This window comes from Leptosomus discolor, chromosome 11 (assembly GCF_034619465.1).
Source record: "Leptosomus discolor isolate bLepDis1 chromosome 11, bLepDis1.hap2, whole genome shotgun sequence".
In the NCBI taxonomy this organism is placed as follows: domain Eukaryota; kingdom Metazoa; phylum Chordata; class Aves; order Leptosomiformes; family Leptosomidae; genus Leptosomus; species Leptosomus discolor.
The window spans coordinates 21,177,672-21,198,744 of record NC_141401.1 but is presented as its reverse complement, the minus strand read 5'-3'; the positions used below and the strand labels follow the sequence as shown (position 1 = coordinate 21,198,744).

Sequence of the window (21,073 nt, the reverse complement as noted above, 5' to 3'; positions counted from 1 at the left end):
CATTCTAAGCCATACCTGTCTGTAAACAGTTCCAATAATAAAGAATATGCATTAAAGTGTCATAATATGGCTGTAGAGTATACTCATGTAATACAACTTCCAGTGGAGTGGCTACCATCAAAAAGATTATTTCAGCAAATGCAGGGTCTACCATGTCTTCATTGATTTCAGAAGGATTTCTACTTTAGAAGGGTTGCTAAGCTTTCTCTTTGTGACCGTTCAGATGGTGTGGTATATCACTGTCGAGTAACTGAACAGAGTAGCTGAGAATACATTGAGCAATAATTTGGCAAAGGTTGATCTTTAAAAGACAACTATAGTAATCATTTACTTTGGCTGACTCACCCTCATTTCTTTACAATGAAAAACTCGTTGGGGTCTTACCCCAACCAGAGACTAAATATGCATTTTATTGAATTATGAATTCTATACTTCAGGAAAAGAAAAAAAGAGAAATGCTAATGGCACTTGAAATTCTTCAGAGCAGAGAGATTCTACTTAATCTTGTTTAGACTCTACATCAGAATAAATCTCAAAGAAACCGCCATTCTTCACCTTTCTGAAATTTATTTGCCTCGATTATTATTGTCTACAATGACTGCTAAAATAACATACCTCATCTTGTACCAAAACATAAATCTTTAAAACATACACACTGAAACAGGTTTGCTTTTTAAAAGGATCTTTCTCCCTCTTTCAGTATCACAATAAATCAAGTCAATCAGTATCCCAAGCATTCAATAACAGCTGTCTTCATAAGCTAATTCAACATGAAAGAGTAGTTTATATTGCACAAAACGTACATTACTGGATTCCACAAGTAATATTTAAATATTTGATGAGATATTTAGACTTACCTAGTACATTATGACAACTGCACCATTGACTTTTACTGGCTTCAATCCCTTCTCTTGAGATACATTTTTCCCGTAAAACAATTGTTGACAAATTATCATTCACACGCACAATGGTAATTACAAAAAATATCTAGACAATGGACAAATGAATCAACAGTTTCATATCCTCAGAAGTTACTCACCACATCTCGAACAATTGGAAAAGATTTCTTTCTACGCAGGTCTGGCATGCTATCAATTCCATACAGCCCACGGCCAGCACTGTAGATGAAAAGGCAAAGAAAACAAAAACCTAGGGCTTACAAGTTTGCATCCTGGAGAACTGCTTATGATATCTGTATTTACAGTTAAAATCAAAATTAGCAGTTATCAACTAAAGAAGGTAAGTGTTCTAATCCTTATGAAAAATTAATGAGTGTTCTTTGTGTGGCTGACTTTCTCTTGGCATTCACTCAAAGCAAAGAATAGCTGAAAGGTTGCTTAATACCTTCTAAAACTTTTCACTATGGATTCAGAAGTTACAACTGTAGCTTTCCATCAAAAGGACTTGTATATCTGGTAGTTGAGATGGAGCCCAGCATCGTACAGGATATCATTGTTGTCATAAATCTGATACAAATAATAAAATAACTAACTAAACACACAATCACGTCTTCTCATATGAGTCTATGTAAATATGGAAAATAGAACTTGCCACATTTTAAGGTAATTCCATGTTCACCATCATTACCTTCTCTTGCCTAGTTTAAGCTTTTTCATTAAGTACACGTTTAAAGCCCATATTAGATCTCGCATGTTACTTGGAAACAACAGTAAGCAACTTGGAGCCACTTAAAAGAATAAATTGCTGACACGTCAACAGGATTTCAAAGAATACATACAGATCCAGCAATCATCTGCCTCGTTCTCCCTGACTCTTCAGAATAGGTAACACAGGTATTATCCTCTTGAATATTTTTCCACAGTGGATGTTGGAAGATTGCTATATACCTTGTCAGATCTAATTCACGATACTCTGAGATTCTCAGAGAAGATTAAATATAATGTTCAGCATCATCTACACATTCATTTAACCTTGTAGTCCAACATACCTGCAAAGACTTTGATAAAGATCTCCTAATATTTACCCTGATATACACAAGATTCAAGCCCCCAAATTGATGGGTTTAACTTTAAAAAAACCTGTAGACTTGAGAATCTTCCTCCACAAATTCAAACAGGTCTGAGATTGAATTCTAAAAGCCCCAAGCCCAGCTCTGCCAACAGCATCAACCATTTAGACTTCAAAGATCTTTCCTCTGTTTTAAGAGCTCAGTATTCTTTTTCACATGGTGTCAAAGTTATACAATGAAAATGCAAATTTTTTCCCAAATATACTATAACTATTCAAGTTTTTCCATAAATAGTATCCCTTTTCCCATTAGTTAAATAAAAAAAATAACCACATTTCACATTTCACTCATATCACAAAGTGGTGGGTAACACTCTGAACACAGATCATAATTTGCCATTATAGGGGCTTAGTTAAAGTCTTTTTAAGGGATGTGAGTTGCTATTAAGGCACTAGTTTCCAAAGCAAAAGCTTGAAGTAAATGTGACCTTTATATACTCCCCAGAATGTATATCACACTTAGCTAAAGGGCAAGGCCTAAGTTCTACTTCATTGTATGATCACCTATAGGTTCACAGACAAGATCTTATTCTGCAAAAGTCGAAAGTAATTTTGGAGCTTTAAGGAAAGAGTTTGCAGTTTCATTTTGATCCATATTGACCAAATAAAAGATTAATAAAAAACAGTATATGAGAAGAACAAACTCCTTTTTCTAGGTTCCGAAAAAACTCTGATGTACAAAGGGGATTATTTCCAAAATTTTGGAAAAAAACTTAACCTACAGTCTCTAAAAGAGAAAGATCAATAAATTCCTGAATACTAATGAATATGCAACAATATTAGTTATTCTTCTTGTTGAAAATTGTTTAACCAGAAAAGCATTCCGAATGCTCTTTCACAACGGTCCTGCTCTAAATTGCTGATATTATTGCTAATACTTCTGTATGGGAAATTTTGACATTAAAGTAGTCATAGTCATTAAAAAAATGTAAGTAGTTGACTAACAAAAGAGTTAAGTTGAAATTACTTTTTTAATCAACTTGGTCATGGTATTGTTTACCAGTGCAGTAAGGAATGGAGGACTACAGGCTGCCATCACATAGAATGATAGAATCATTTTGGTTGGAAAGACCTTTAAGGTCATCAGGTCTGACCATTACCCTAACATGACCAAGCCCATCACTAAACCATGTCTCCAAGCACCACATCTATACGTCTTTTGAACACCTCCAGGGATGGTGACTCCACCACCTTCCTGGGTAGCCTGTTCCAATGTCTGACCACTCTTTCAGTGAAGAAATTTTTCTTAATATGCAATCTACATCTCCCCTGGCACAGCTTGAGGCCATTACCTCTTGTCCTGTCATTAGTTACTTGGGGGAAGAGACCAACACCAGACTCACTACAACTTCCTTTTAGGTAGCTGTAGAGAGCAATGAGGTCTCCTCTCAGCCTCCTCTTCACTAGGCTTCACATCAACGGCCTTACAGTGGACGAATAATTTCTGAGCTATTCACTGTATTGGATAAAAGATACGTCAAAAGCTGTGACTGACCCAGTAAAGATTTTCTGTACAGCACAGAGGCCTGTTGGTCTGAAGGATATTTGTAGGCAAAAGGACAAAATAACATATAAAAGATATAAACTTGTCACATGAGAATCTATTATTCTAATTACTGAAAAGAATTCAAACGGGTTGGTACAGAAATCCCTACACTTTCTGAAACGGTCTAGTTTTGGTGAAATGACATTTCTTATATTTTACCCATCAGGGCATTTTTCTCTATAGTCAGATGAGAGCTCAGTGCATGTATAATACACTATGACTGAAATACTATAATTCATGCTGTAGTATGAAAAGCTGCCTACGACAGCAGCAAGACATTTTTCCCTACAGTTAATCAATTCTGCCTCACAGTCTTGAGTTGGGCTTGTATGGGCCTCGCATGTTTTCCTTGACTCTCTTTAGATATAGTACAGAACACACAGTGCGCGGTTCATACAGAAATGCTTGGATAAGCTGTCACCCTACACAATCAATTGGCTTCACTTCATCTTCACCAGCAACTAGACAACAGAAAACTAATGATTCTAGAGTTTTATCAAGTCAGCACTCATCTGCTAGGAACAGATCTTTTTATTTATTTGTAGCTAAACTAGGAGCTGGTAAATTCATTAGTTCAAAATGTCACCCAAAAACCAGGATATGGAGGGGAGTAAAGCATAAATACATTTTCCGTGCAAAGAGAATGCAGTTCTGGTGCTTTTTTCCAGAGAGAATTGGATCTGCATTATGCTGACTTCTGGTGTCACATGGCATTTTAAGGTAATTTGGATTGCACCTTAATAACTAACTAACTTTAGTTATTAAGAAAAATCCTTCATAGAGATTCCCAAATATTTCGGCTATCAATAAGACACCGAAGAAAGTTAAAATAAGTCACATGAACAGCTTCAAAACATTACAATAAACCACTTCCACTCAGTCACAGCAGCTACAATAACACCCTGTTTAGTCTGATCCTGCCAGTGTTCTTCAGGCCCACACAGTTCATTCATGTTCAATTATTCTTTCTTCTTTATTACAGACGAACATAGAACTTGAAAGCTATAACCAAAACACTTAAAATTAACTCTGATGGAAACAATAATATCTGCCAATAAAATCTGGGGTTTTTTTCCTAGACTGGCAGTTTGGCATGGCAATTTGTGTGCAACTCCCATTAGTAAAGAGGAGGTAATTTCTGGTCTGTAATGGGTCGGTAGCCTGCATGGTGAAGGACAGGACAGACGATCTGTACGTGTGCATGTACGTATATACACGGACCACTTTTTTGCAGATGAGGACTTGATCAGCTGTATTTTCCTCTCAGCCAACATAAGCAGACAGTTCCTCTACTAAACTATTCAAAACCCTGTTTGGGAATTGTCATCCTTACTATGGTACCTTTTGCTGTATACTTGATATACCTAACCGTCTAAAACCTTCCAAACTTTTTCCTCCTTCAGTCCTCACTTTCAGAGGACTGAATTGAAAATTGAGAGTTCTGCCACTGAACATGCTACTGATTCTTATAAAATTGCAGTTTAAGTTGTAGCAATGTTACAAACATTTAACAGTTGTCATTTTATGAAAGGCATCAATCATGCCAAAATACCTGCATTTAATCAAAATAAATAATTGCCAAAATGTTGGTATTTTTGTCATTAAAAATGAAACATCTGACTGTCTAATTTAAAGAGGTTTTTACTTTTTCTTCCTTTTTTCATTCCTAGGTATAAAAAATTTGGAAAGACTCACAGTCACGCTTTAAGGTCTATGGGATTCATTTCCAGATGAAAATAATGAAGAAAATGAAGAGGTGATGTTTCACTGTTTTGTTTTTTAAATCACTCAGTGTTGCACTTACATTTTCCGTTACTGGCATACTTTGTTTTCTTGGAGTTCTTAGCATTAGATAATATTTAGATTAGATGAGTATGTTTTATAGCATAACTAAATTTATGCAGTTAAATGTGATAAATAAAACACTTAGTCAGCTTTAATAACTTCTAATGATGGTCTGATCTCATGAAAATTGAGATGAATTTTTGAAGATTAAACTAGGCGGTGAGGAAGGGAAGAAGAAATGTATCACTGCATATTATAATCATAAAATGCAACCAGTGGCTTCTGTAAAAACATAAAAATGGAAACATGGAAGTTAATAAAAATAATTATGAGACAGCCATGCTGTCTGAAGACCCACAAATACACACTTGGGTAATGAGACATAATTTTTGCTCCAGTGGAAAACTGCAATTGGTGATCTAAAATTTTATATGAATACTGGGAGAAAATACCAGTATTATAGAAGTAATTATAGGACTGGATTCACAGCATTTCCTGGTCCTCAGGATATTAAAATGCCACCAAAGAAATACCTAGCTCTTCCTCTGAAAATGAAAGTTGGATTAAAAGAGTCTTAATATGCTAAAAATACTATATTAAGAAATGGGAAAAAATGAGCCAAATCCCTCCATAGAAGAAAACCCGCTATCATGGCCAATTCTTCTTGAAATGTTTGGGGTAGACTAGGCTATACTAAAGATTTATATCCACTGAAATTTTGGCAGACTGTGTGCTCAAATGAGTACGCATATTAATGTCATGGAAATTTTGAAGTTATGTTTGTTAGTCATATGTCTATAGCAAAGACACGATTTAGTCACACACATTAGGATATATTGACAGATGCTCAGCGTCTGGCTGAGGCAGCAAAACAGACTTTGAGACTACAGCTTTGAGCCTCCCTTTGCCTTCTGATCACAAATCTTCCGGACGCTCCATTCCCAGGTGCGAGCCACAGCAGACTAACAGATATTTTAAATTGTGCTAACAGGCCTCTGGGGCCATCTCAACTTTTGGGAAAAAATAAAGTTGCTTGCAAAGAAGTTCTGACCTCATTTCTTTTTCCTGTCATGCTTCTTGTCACATTACAGGGAGTCGATACCAGCCAACTAAAATGACTTTATGCTAGCCTCAGGCAAGGTGGCCTCAAAGTTCCACCATTTCAACTTGTAAACTTCTTTCCTTCCTTTTTTTTTTTTTTCTCAATATTTTGAAGGAAAAAAACCCAAACACATAATAACCCCCAAACCACTAAAATCATTCCGTAAGATCCAAACAAAAAAAAAAGTTATTAAAACCCAAGCGTCAGCAAAAGAGCATTAAAATTAGATTTGCTGATATTCTTGACTGAGCAAATCAGTAGTATCATGAATGAAGACAAGAGTATTCACAGTGCTGCAAGAATTGTCTAGAAGGAGAATCTGGTCTCAGAGAAAAATCTGAACATCCTTCTCAAAACTAACACTCCCTTAGCAGAACTGTTGCAATACCACAAAATGAGGACTCACTTCGAACTCCCTCTACTATCCCTGAAGTCTGTGTAAATGGCTTCTGTAGTATCAACATGGCCATAATGAAGAGACACCAACAAGGGAAAGAAAAAAACCAATTTACATAAAGCTGGTGAGAACTTATGAGGTGGAGGTAGGAAGTTCTACAAATTCATTTGCAAAAACAGGATGAAGACCTTCCTAGAACCAGATGAGGTAATAACATGCTATGCCTAGTTTACCTTTGACAGCATGCATCTCTGTGGTTGTCATTATCATAGGATCATAACATTTAATAAAAATAAGAATATAAACCTCCTGGAGCGGAAAGAGATAAAATAGAATAAAAGCAATACTGAATCATCAGTGACACTCTAACGAAGGTGGTGAGACTGTATCTTACACAAAAATCTCCAAAACCTTAATTTCTTTTTTAAATCCAGATACTTATGTAGCTGTGAACTTTCAGCATGTTGTATCCTCATGGAATCACGGCCAAACAGCTTTACTACTTTTCCACCTCCGATCAATTAATAATTTCTGCAGACATGATATCACATGGATTTAGAAATACATCCACAGGAATGCACAACTGACTGTTCCCAGCCCGTACAAGTTTGAGTCTGGGTAGCATCCAAATTAAAACTTCTTCAGACAGTTAAGACTATTTCCGCACCACATGCTGGATCAGAGTCTTTCATAAGACAGTTAAACATTAAACAGAGTTAATTCAATGTGAAAAGTGCAGAAAAGACTTGGAATCTAGGAGGCTAAGGGTTCCTTATGGGTGTCGTTGACAACTACAGCACACTTCATCTGCAAGGTAAGAGGAAGGATGAAATGGAAGAAGAACAATAATCAGCAAAAGAGACAGCAAATCTGAAACAAGAAAAACAAGAACAAGAACTTGAGAATGAAGGGGACAACTTTAATCGGACTTGGTAGTTGCTAGTTAGCAGGTGAAAAGTGTCTTGGACTTCTTGGAGCAAATCCAGACACATCTTGACTTGCAAAACTTCAAACAGGGATTCTTGAAAAGCTAAGCAAGGAGTAAGCAGATCTACTACCTTCAAGTTATTGCTGAAGTTTGAGACACAGGGAGAGATAAAAGTCTAGTTCAAACCATTTGTGTAAATTGGATGCCTTTTAAAAAGTACAATCTTCAGGATTTTAATCTAATTCTTCTAATGCATCCAGTCCATATTGACACAATTTTTTACACAGAAAAGTCCTATATTGCCTCTTTCGAGAAAAAAATTGAGTTGCTAAGGACTGCTTATGCCTTTGCCAATTTCAGTTCCTACCATAGAAAAGATGATTGTTTGCTTCATAGCTGTTGCTTGTTACAGCGTACTATAAATTTGATTATACTGGGAGTTTATACTAATTCCACTGAAGAATCTTGCTGGTGTTTAGTTGCCAATATAAACAAAGTCTAAGTTTTACCTCCTTTATGTATTTAAAAGATAGCTCTATTGCATACTGAAGAAAAGTCACTGAGGTGACTTTTACCTCAAGCACACAATTAATTGGGGCTAAGTCCTTCACTGAATCATTCCATAACTTTTTATTATTATTATTATTATTATCGTCAAATGTAAGCATACTCTTCTTATTATCATCATGAGTCATTTTAAGGAAGAATGTCTAGAAATCTCAGTATACAAATTGCTGGCAAGTGACCTGTGACTTCCTTACCCGTACCGCGTCAGGTGAAGTGCAAAAGGCTTGATGAGGGAATGGAAAAGCAGCCATGCAATCTACCAGTGCACTGTGCTGAAAAATTTAATTTTGCTGTTTGAAAAAACTAAATTCCAGCTGAACTAGATCTCTTACCTGAACTGAAAAAAAGGGAGGAAAACCAAACATCAATACCATAAGGAGGTATATTGGTGATTATGTGTAGAAGCATTACCGAAAAGAAACAAACAAACCCCAAACTTGTTACTCCTAGTCTTTATCTCAAAATATGAGTAACACATTTATTAAAATCTTTGCTGAAACACTTTGCTGCAAATATCAGAGATATGTTGATTGGGGGAAGCTTGAAGGCAGGCTAAGAGTAGTTATTGACTAGTATTTCAATTGCAAAAAAATGGGTATAAAGTAGTGTCTAAATGCACTCTCTCACTTCAGTCATACTGATGGAATACATACTCTGGAGAGAAAGAAGACAACTGTGGAAAAACTGCTAGATATGGTCTGGTGTCTAGAGTGTTTCCAGTTAGCTATGTTCTAGAAAACTCTTTATATTTGCACTCAACATCCACAAGTTTAATAGTAATTCTAGGTTAGCATCCTTCAAAACCCACTTCCAGTTGCCTTTCGATTACTGGTAGATATTTAAACAGATCAGCTTATAAATGATAGAGGAAGAAACCACAAGGCAAGATGTTTCCAGTTGCTTTCATGATATCTTTTCTGTAAGAATCTTGTGAAATGATAATAAATCCTGTTTTCTGCATGAGAAATTAATGTGTTCCTTATGGCAAATGTCAGCTAGAATCCAAGGAATTAGCTGAAGCAGTTGCTTAACCTGCAGGACACTGAGGTTTGTATATTTAGTAGTCAGGGTTCAGTATTTTGACATGAATATGTGCTACACTCTTGTGTCCTATTTCTCCACTACCTTACATGGACTCTGGAACATCATTAATTGCTCTCCTTGTATTCCTGACGTGATTAGCTTAGTTACGTGATTAAGCTTAGTTACAGGCAAAACAGTTTCCAACAAGAAAGCAAAATGAAAATAAATAAATAAATAAAAATATCAAACCCTGGCTTTCATTTTTCAGAACTGTTCTCCAGTTACACTCTACTAAGGCTATATGAACTCCTACATTATGAGGGACTTGTGAAACTTTTATCAAACTTTGAATTAATCTGGGTCCAACAGCCGCGTCTTTGTGTCATTTGGGATAACCAGTGACTTTTCCTTTCATTTGGAAGATTAAAGAGAGACAGGGAGAAAAGCAGCTTCAGCAAGAGTTTGGCTGGAGTCGGTAGCAGTGGCCTTGCCAGGGTTTGAGATGTCAGGATTGTTTGAGGAGTGGGGCTCAAAGGAACAGAACAACAACAACAAAGACCATATTTTTAAACTTGGGAGGAGCTAATGGCATGAAAAGCTAGAATGGAGAGCTTGGAGCAGATATAAGCTATGGTTTCAGTTTGACGTGAAATCAGAGGGGACGTGCATGGGCAAGGTAATACGCTAAAGAAGGGCTATCAAAAATTCTGATCATGGCCATCGAGGCTGAGGGCTGGTAGTTTGTGGATACAGGCACGTATGGAAGGATAAAGGTAACAGCCACTGGGCTCCTGCACATGCTGAGGGGTGGGGGGAAGCAACTGGGGGGGGTCTGTAGGCAGGTTGTTTCAATGTTACTCTGGGTAGTAGAGCAAGTATAGGATTTTATATTCTTTTTTAAAATTTTAAAATGCTGTTAATTAGTTTTTTCCCCAATATAAATATTTAGTTAGAACACTGTGTAAAAGAAAGAGATTACAGAACAAATTAAAACAAAAAAATAATTTCAAGTACACAGACAAAAATAAAAGGTAACAGCATGGAAGAGGATTGGTGCACAATAAGGTGAAGAATATCCAGTAGAGACGTGGAAAGGCTGATTCACCAAACTCTCATATCTCGGAGACAGATAAACAATAAATGTACACCTGCCTGGGAAGATACACTTCAGTTTTAAGTGAAAAGCAGAAGAATTCACTGGGAGATCCAGTGGGAAGATACAGTTCCCCTAATATATATGCACACTGAAAACATACATCTCGATCTTATTCTCGGGGAACTGCATATTTAGTACCTTTTCTTGCACCTTTACTGAAACAGCCCCAACTTTGGGGATATGAACTAGAAATTCTCCTATGCACAAATGGTCTGTACAAGAACAAATTCCGTCCTTTTAACAACATTTAAGAGGACCGTAAATGTGGAAAGATTGTTGGCTGCCAGCTGCAAGTAAAGATTAATATACTGATTTGGATTGTGAGATCAAGTTTTGTTGAAAACCAGGAGAACCAGAACCAACAATAGTTAGTATGTAGTCTTTGGAACTTTAAACACCATAAACAAACAGCCATAGACAAACTGTTCATGTTATGTAGGTTATATATTAAATTCTCTACTCCCCTCCCTGCCTCCAACAATAACAACCCAACAACGTCTTAACATAGAAGATGATGAAGTTGAAGGCACACAAGTTATCACTCAAGGCAAGGAAAAAAAAGTAATTTTTACTATTTTTAGTGTGCTTCCGAAGATATTCTGCATAACAGTCATCTATTTGAATTTGTCAGAGAATCCAAGAAAAACAAATTTGTTTTGTCATTGAGAACATGCCACTGAAGGAAAGGAGTAATCATCTGCACGCAGCACCATCTGTGTACCATTAGCAAGTTTCAGAATGGATTAGGCCACGTGGTAAAACTGTCAGTCTCTGACATCACTGCCATCAGGCAAGTAGTGAATTAATACAGAGCAAGTCTCCGGAAAAAGTAAAACAGTACTACCCTAGATTCAAATACATGATGAAAATCTCAGCTGGCCTCCATGTACTTTTAAAAAATACTTAAAGGATTAATTCTAAAGTGTCTCATCTTCAATAAAATGAAGAATAAAAATAAAATGAAGAAGATATCATTTGATACTAGGATGGAGAGAACAAGAAAGGTGGAGCTTTTGCCTTTTAACAGAGAAGTAGCATGAGAAGCCCCAGTGAAACTATATTTGGTCTTTGCCTTTACTTTCTCACCCTGAGTCTCTCACTTCATGCAGCCAAGTGGAGATCATTGTGGAGGATGAGCAGTCGCAGTCTATGCCATGGACATGGGATGTGCTGGTCCATGTGAGGTGAGTTCACAGCACTGTGCTATGAGAGGGAGGGGGGAGTAAGGCAGAAGAGAGGCATTTGAGATCTTTCTATATAGACAAAGCAAGGTATCAAGGGTCATGAGGGAAAGAATCTCCCCTCACTTCAGACAGCAATGCCTTTCAGAGAGAATGAGAGGGAAAAGGAGTCACAAGTAAGGCTGCAGCTGGTTATGCTGGCAGTGAAGAGGCTGAGGGATACCAGAATTTAGGATTAGTTTTTGCATGCAGGAGTAGAGTGTGATTAAAACAGCCACAACAGCCTTTGAGACACCAGTGTTCTTCAGCTGAATGAGAAGTTAAAAGAAAATTGCACCACTGTTTTCAGGGAGGCCTAGTGAAACAGAGGCTTGCACAAAAATGCAAAGGAAGCAGAGGCCCAATCTAAACTTTGTCAGTAACTGAAGTAAAGTTTAACGTAAAAACAGGAGCTAGCACTGAGCTACTGTCAGTCATTTGAAGTAGTCCTGTGCAGTGGTTGCAGGACGTCCGTACAAGGGATCGACACAGCTTATTCTCAGAGGATTCAATATTTGAATTTATTCACCTATGAATGGAAGAAAGGGCATAAGAAGAGCAACTTCTGTCTCTATAGTCCTTGTCAGCGGCAAAATGTCTCCTTACATCGATGAGATTGGGTTTTCTGTGCAACCCACAGAAATAAGAATTCTATACACTCTTGTATGGTACTTTTCTAAGTCCTGCACCCATTAGGAAACTGTAATTAAGTAATTTGCTATGGAAGGTAGTGTGTACAGCAAAACTGTGTAGTCACTTGCAGCTTCCTGCATGCATAGGTGTCAACATTTGATTGTCGCTTCCTGCACTCACAGAGTCTGCTTACAAAATGCTATTCCTGAAACTATGCAATGACAGATGTTAAACTGTTTCTCTTCTGGTTTTGCAGATTGCAATCAATATGACAGAATGAGCTTTCTTGTATTAAGCTTACTCATATTGGGGACAAACAAGAAAAGCTAACAGAGCAACAAGAAGTAGGTAACTTAAAGAAGTAGAAATAACGAAAGAAAAGAGAAATCATATGAAACTGAAAATTTTCCTTCAGATTTTGGTTATGTTAAGAAATAGTTCTTAATAGCTTAAGCAATGAATGTCCAACCACATGCAGTGATCAAAATTGGGTCATTAAAAACCACAGATGATAAATCCAAGGCAGTTTTGGACTAGCTTTATTTTCAGTCTCAGAATTCTGATTTTTTTTTTAGAGAAAAAAAAACGCTTTCCTTCTTATTCTAGGAATACAGCATTGAATGCAATATACAATTCTGCACTGAACAGCACCTATAAAATTACCTGAAAATGTAAATTTCTCCACTGTATTTCCAGAATTCAAACTCATTTTGAGGTTAAATATTGTTTTCTTACTAACTCTGTAGTTTTTAAGAGATCACATTCCTGCTTCTCAGTGGTGAGGTACATTACAATCAGTGGTGCATCAAGTCATAAATTACTCAAATCTGAACCATCAAAACCTACGAGCAAAAAATGAACTGACATCGCATGGCACAAAATATAAAAGGATATACCTTCTTTGGGGATATGACAAAGAGAATTTGAGGCAAATATCAGAAGCTGCCTCTGGGATGCCTTCTTGTTCTGATATGCATAATTTTTTTCAAAAGAGAAGCCATCAAATGTAAATTGTCATACATCAAATCAAAAGGTTATTGTCATAATTTGCTAGCACAGTTACAATGAATCTGCTGAAAGCCTTCCATGATTCCATTAGAAGAATAATGTGAACATGAGCATAGAGAGTTTTAGTAAATGTTTTTGTGGCTAATACATTGCTGAAAAATTATTGAAATCAGTAATCTAACCAAGAGAAATAAAGTTGCTTCAGATATGCTAGTTTCACGTTCAGAAACAACATAATTCAAATAGAAATACTAATGTTTTGCATTTGGAAGTCAGGAAGAAAATTCACAGCACTTACATGGTTCTATTTTAAAAATGTAGAGAGATACTTAGAAAATCCCATTTAAAGAAGGAGTAGTTGTTTTGGCAGAGTAAGAAATAGCGCTGATCAATGTACAAGGCAAAAGTTTATATCACTTTAGTACTGAGAGACTTTTGATCTTTTTAATCTTATGAGAAAACTGCAACAGATCAAAGTGAAAGCAATATGTGGTTTGCAAGCCAGAAGTATAATGTAAATTTACTCTAATGCCAAAGAGCATGCTAATAGAGAAACCACATCAATTATTTCTTACAATATTTAAAATGTTTGACTTTGCATTCAGCAACTAATTCTGTACAATGTCACGTATGGCCTCACACTTCTACAGCAACTCTGAAGATTCTATGCGCTGGAAAAGGAAGAAATACAGCACTTTGAGGTATGACAAACTATACAGAAACTACCTAAGCAACTGAAAACTGGAGAATGCTCTTAAATGTGTTGAAGTTTAGCAGTAAGTACACGTTATGTTAATGATACCTTCCACAGCAGCATGTGAATCCCATTAAATAGAATAATACCATTAGTACCTTTGGGGGGGGGGGGGGGGGGGGGGAACAAAACAATCCAAACATAGGAATCTAAACAGGAAAACTTCATAGTGTCTCGAATCCGTTGGATAGCCTTTAAGATGCACAAAGGAGAAGGAGGAAGATAAATCAGATAACTTGATCTCATCACCTTATCTTTCTAACAAAGCATAACTGGCAAACAGTGCTCATATAGTGCACCAGCAAGAAGATAATACCCCTTTTAAACAGTTAACTAATGGAACTGATACACTTTACCGATGGCTTTTGCTTTTTTTCCTTTCCAAACTGAAGGTGCTCCAAATAGGAAGGCAAGATTTTCCTCAAAGGAAGGAATCCCTAGAACTCGATCTAAGACAACTCTGTCTGGAGACAGCCAAACAAAATGTACAGGTTTCTGCCACATTCGCTCTCAGCAACTGGAAGATCTTTTTCCTTTGACCTTTTAGATTTCAAATACTAGACCGATATTACTGTATTACTACACATTTACTAAAATGAAGACAATATCAAACTACGGCTTCAAAGCGCATTTATTTTGTATGCAAAGAGGTAACAAATTTTGTCGTTCAAGTTGACCTGTGCAACTGAATTGTTGTATTAATTTCTTAAAAATCAGGGACTTGGAAAAGTTAAAAGAAGCCATACGCAATGAAACCAACTATCTTCCTTTTAAAACACTGAGGTGCTGGAGAGGGTACAGAGGCAGGCTACCAAGCTAGTAAAGGATTTGGAGCATGTCTCACATGAGAAGCGGCTGAGGGATCTGGGGCTGTTCAGCCTGGAGAAGAGAAGGCTGAGGGGAGACCTTATCGCTCTCTACAACTACCTGGAAGAAGGTTGTAGCGAGGTGGGGCTTGGTCTGTTCTCCCCAGTAACAAGTGATAGAACAAGGGGAAACGGCCTTAAGCTGCACCAGGGGAGGTTCAGGCTGGATATTAGGAAGAATTTCTTTACTGAAAGGGTTGTCAGGCATTGGAACATCCTGCCCAGGGAGGGGGTGGAATCACCATCCCCGGAGGTGTTTAAGAGACGGGTAGATGTTGTATGTAGGGACATAGTTTAGTGGTGTTGATAGAGCTAGGACAAAGGTTGGACTCAATGATCTCGAAGGTGGCCGAAGTGCAGGACCTGGCACTTGGCCTTATTGAAGCTCATGGAATTGGCCTTGGCCCAGCAACCTAACCTATCTAGATCCCTCTGTAGACCTTCCCTACCCTCAAGCAGATCGACACTTCCACCCAGCTTGGTGTCATCTGCAAACTTACTAAGGGTGCACTCCATCGCCTCATCCAAATCATTGATAAACTAGCTAAACAGGAGTGGCCCCAGTACTGAGCCCTGGGGAACACTGTGATAATCTTGAAGGTCTCTTCCAAACGGAACTGTTCTATGATTCTATGATCCTAAGAACAAAACTTAGAAGAAATACTATAACACTATGAGGCCAATCTGCAGATACAAATAACGAAATTCACAGTCATATTGATACTTACCCACTAAATGCCTGGATTGCATAGATCTTGGAAGTATCCAAGGAACTTCCACTTACTATTCGAGCCTGTAATGAAGACCAAAACACATTCAGTTATTCAGTTGCTCTTAGTAAGTCTTGAACAGAATTTAACTGTATCAAACATATAACACCTAATATGAAAATGTTTAGCAGGGTCAGCTCCAGGCCAAAGCTAGAGTAACTATTGCTTTGGAACACATTTTGGTAGCGTTCAGCATTTGGTGAAACACACTGGATGAACCCATGGGAAGATAAGATATTGCTTCCCAAACATTGTTTTTCTTTAAGTCCTGTAGTGTACGTAGTGCAGATGCTAATTAGAGGCAAAAATCCCAGATATCATGTTTGACAGTAGCAGACCCCTGTGTTGGCAATCATGATAAGCACAACAGTGAGGGATATCCTGTTTATAAATGCAACACATTTGCAATACACGCAAAGGAGAACAAAAGAGTGGAAAGCTGGGAAAAACATGCAGATCTCACAACTAAAATGAAGGAACAAAACACGTCAAATAAGTCACAAACAAACATCAACAAAATACATGAACCCTATAGTAAAAATGTGATTTTAAACCTTTTCATCCACAGAACTGCTATCTGAAATAGAAGTGGGAATAAGGGGAATAAAGTTAGACAAAACAGTCTCTGAGAAACGATCTTATGCTATAAAATGTTGTCACTGTTTTAACCTACTAATGCAGAGCAGAAGCCAAATAACACCTGTGCTTAGCTGGATCACTGCAGCAAGACCATTGTCACTGCATTTTAGACAAGCAAAAAGAAGTTTTCTGCAGATAAGAACTCCTGCCACTTATTCAGGACTAAGGATACCATATAATTTATATAGTGCATCCCATCTCCATATAATTTTTATTTTTGTATCAAAACAAAAATGTATTTTAATGTATTCTAAATATTAATGAATATATATTTAATATAGTTTCAGTGTTAAAGAAAAAAAACAAATAATGCTCTATTTTCAAGGAAAATGAAAGTGTTTCTACTAAGGATATAAAAACCCCCTTAAAACTCCTGAACTGTAACTGTTCTATTCTATTACAGCTATTCATGTAATGACAGCAATTACCCCCCAGATGCCAATAGAAGAACTACAATTGTGAAAATATAAGATATGATATATAGCTCTTTCTCTCATTATAAATTGCTCAATGAAAAAACATGTTATAGTCACATTTACTATCAGACAGAAAATTCTGACAGGAAAAACTACCCTTATTTTATTGTTTTGTCAATTTTAAAATACGTTTTGAATTGTTTTTATATACTATTCCACCAACGTGTCTTTTTTTTTTTTTTTGACACTTTATAGTACAGTGCATACACAAAACTGCATTGTTTTAATGGTCACCTTACCGATCTTTCAAGTTTTCCTCTCCAAATGGAACATGTATTCTACAGGGCCTTTAAATAGTTCAGGATTTTTTTAAGATGTTTGAATATATCCCACACTCCATACAATACAAAATGATCATTTACACCTAAACACGTGCCACATTTTATTTTTAAACTACAAGAACTACTATTTTTAACTACAAGAAAATATGGCATTCAAACACATACATGAAAAATATCTTGGCAAATGTAAAGTTGCAAACAGTATAGTAGTAACAATCCAGGGAAGTAAAATGCTCTATTTTGACACTAATTTTAGAGTCTACTTACGCGACCAAAGCAAAGCACATGCACAAGAATGGACAGAATAGAAACTGGAGACAAGACTTTCAGAACATGTTTTACCAGTCAGATCATATCTGATTTTGTATTATTCCAGAAGGTTAAAGAGGATTGAGCTACTAGGTACTAACAATGTCACAGCACCAAATTCAAATCCACAGAAAATCCAACTATGCAACAGTCTCTTCTCTTTTGTGAGCCCACAAAATTTGCCATTTTCTTATGACTGATCACAGATCTTTCTTTTACTGCTATTGTGAAAAATACTTTAGTAAGAGCATTCTTTATTGTCCCAAGGAAAACTTCTGTTTTGAGTTATACCAAAGATTTTCATTAAAACTATTACTAATGGTAAACACCATGATTTAATAAAAATAAAACACACCTCTGTGCACTAAGAATATTTGCATCTGCTTGCCATGAATTGATAATTTTAGTTCTTCTCCTGGATATAAGTGGACATGGTATAAATTTTCATTTTTAAGTTTTAGAAAAATCCATTAAGGTATTTTTTCTGCTGGCATGTGAACTATTCTGATGTTTTCTCACTTCAAAGCTTAGTCCCCCCTTCAGAAATACTAGAACTTTTATTTTGCCTCAGACATTAATCCTTAACTAAATTAAGCTGTAGTGCTTTAATTGTCAAATGATCTTCATTTGACTGAATAAATTTATTAAGATGAGTTTAGTCTTTACATTATTTTTTTTTTATTTGTGAAATGTGGATGTCCAACAACATCAGATACGATTGGCTACTCTTTCTCCACGAGCATATGAAGAAGATTTGGACGACCATATGATCCTACTTTCCCACTACAAAATCATTACAGCATTTTCATAAGCAGGGTGAGAGCAGAGGCAGGAGCAACTAGATGACTCTAAGCTGGGCTGGCCGTGGAAACAAAATAGGATATGCTTTTATGAGGGCTAAAGGAAATAAGACGAATAGTTGAAACCAAAGTGCTGGAGCAGCATCTGGACAAGCGAATGAGAGGAAAAGCAAGAGAGAATGTACCAACAGGACTCCAAGTAGGAGAGACTGAATTAATTCTAAAACTTCTTGTAAAGAAGGCAGAGTCCGAAAGATGAAGAGACATTTGTGGACTGAGGGAAGTTTTAGACAGGACATCACTTGTAAGGTAAAAAGACGCATCATAATCTGTCCATACAACTCAAACCTTCTTTCTAGAATAGCTAATCATAACAATATTTGTAATACTGACATTTAAAGACACATCATAAATCTCAGCATTATTTACGTGGAATACAATTTTTAAATAGTTTGCAGGTACTTTGCTACCAGCTGCCTAAAGAATGATGCTTAACTCAGTTGTTTAGAAAGTCATATTAAAAAATACAAAAAAAATACAAAATTGTTGACACTTGTCTTCCACATCAAACGGAATTTTGTATTTCAGAGCTTGAGAGATGTACATATGAAATATCTTTACCTCTCTTGGGTTTCAGCCAGCTTCATCTAACTTCACTACACTTCCTTTACTGGAACCTAACTTTGCCTAAATTTAGCAAGGAGAGCAACAATCAAAAATTAGGAAGGTAAAAAAGGGTATTATGTTTTTGGGTTTATTTGCTTTTCTTTGAAGTTGCTACTTAAAAAAAAAAAAATGTACCAGTCTAATGGTCTCTCTTCTCAGTAGAAATTGTATAAAGCAAACAGCTGACGCAAATCTCCCCAAATAAGACTTTGAGAGTGTCTCTTTCTTGTAAAAATAACTGCCTCTTCAGAGACAAAAATTAGTTTGAAAACTTCATTGTTTATTGCTTCTTCTAAACTCATCATGAGTGAAATAATCTGAACTGTGGAAGTGTTCTCTGTGTGTTTGAGAGCACAAAATGAGGAAGTGTACAGTCACCAAGCAAGTCCCTTCAGCAGTCATTAGGCTACCCGAACAGACAGCAGCAGTCCTTGATGCAGATAAGAAATTAACTGTGATTATGTAAGAGACCAAGGAACGTGTTTTCAAACCAGGGATACAAGGCCAGACATCTCCGATTATACCGCTGAATGACAACGATTTACTTACAAGATCTTATCTTCATATAACTCCTTTCTGTCATCCACACATTCTAGAGCGAACAACTAACCTAAAAAAGTTATGAATGTACTAAGAACAGTGTAAACATTGGTTCACTTAGTTAACCCTACGTGGTACTTAATTTATTTCAATTAGTTTCTTTCTCCTCAGATTTTTATTTTATGTGAAAATTTACTACATTACAAAATACCAGTATAGCCTGCATATTCTCTATACCATGTGCCATTTCAGATAACGGGAGGGGGTTTTACTAGAATTGCAGGAAAAAATCCATGGAGTGATATTGCTCCATAATTGTTTCTATTTCAGCTTAGTGCACTCAAAATATACATTGTGATATGTAGTAGAATGATGAAGAATAAGATGGTCATCTAGACAGATACTACTGAAAATTATATTTACAAATGTCAAATATTGCAGGCAAAACCAAAATTCCCCCCCCCCCTTTTTTTTTAGGCAGTCTGAAGATTACAAACTCAATTATAGGTACCTACTAAAAAGAGGAAAAAACTGTTTTAACTTAGTTAAGGTTACAGTAGTGGTATAAGGTTTCTGCTGTTTATATAAATGTTTATCATTATAGCACTTAATACAAAGAAGAAGAAAAGGTACTATGTTACTAATTACAGCAATGTAAACCTGATGATCAGCTATCAATATCACATTTCTCCCAATAAGCTCACTTCCTATGCAGAATTCCTAAGAGTCAATGACAGAACACAAAAACTTCAGGAAGGAGAGGACAACCTTAAGGAATATTAGGAAACTATATTTAAAAATGCTCCTGCTTATCTAGAAAGTTCTCTCCAGCTCTGTAACATTCTTTACTATTTATCTCTAATCCTCCTTCTTTACTACCACTCCCTAAGCCTGCCATAAACCTTCAGGTAAACATGAAAATAAAAGTATTCACTAGTTAAAATTAGCCTTTAAGGTTCCAATATACCCACTAAATCCTGGCTTCTGTTGAAAACGGATCATAAGTATCCACCAAGGTAAGTTAGTCCCCAGGTGGGGGGAGTGGCAGGGTGGAGTGAGGGAGGCTTATCTGGCATTATTTCAGCCCCCTCAAATAAGCCCCCAAATTATTTTCTATCCACATACCAGTTTAAAGGTTTTGAGATGGCTAAGTAAAATTCCCAACAAGTGTTTATTAATGCTGCACAAATAACATTCAAACTCAGCCTAAAAACTAACAGAGCTTATAAAAGCTGAAATTACAATGTTATCAACTGTTTTCAAATTCACACATGGTCTGATCTATCCATTTCTATTAGCAATGTTGCCACTTGTAACTTAAACACAGGAATTCATCATACAAAATAACTAGCTTCTATGCCCAAACTTCCTAGGAAAAAAGTCTCTAAAGGAAGCTGAAAAAGCAGATTCTTCCAGCCTGAAAAATACCTGTCTTGGTTTGAAAGACAGGTGTCTGTGGAGGAAGGCAGGAGCCTCCCTTGAAATGGAAAATGCAACCCCCTTCCCTCCAAATTATTATAATTTTGAAATTAAGGGGCCTTCAGGCAAAGATATGGGGAATAGGAATAACAGTTCTTTA

General features: G+C 36.5%; 1 protein-coding gene across 2 annotated transcripts in view; it reads right to left on the bottom strand.

Annotated features, from left to right (window-relative positions):
- Positions 1-21,073, bottom strand: part of UNC13C (unc-13 homolog C) — a 156,349-nt gene that overhangs the window by 119,260 nt on the left and 16,016 nt on the right. For both annotated transcript variants that reach the window (XM_086471301.1, XM_086471302.1), the window contains exons 2-4: positions 16,338-16,360; positions 15,742-15,806; positions 1,040-1,118 (exon numbers count right to left, since the gene is read on the bottom strand). In XM_086471301.1, the coding sequence (XP_086327427.1) occupies positions 1,040-1,118; positions 15,742-15,806; positions 16,338-16,360 (167 nt within the window). The remainder of the gene's footprint in view (positions 1-1,039; positions 1,119-15,741; positions 15,807-16,337; positions 16,361-21,073) is intronic.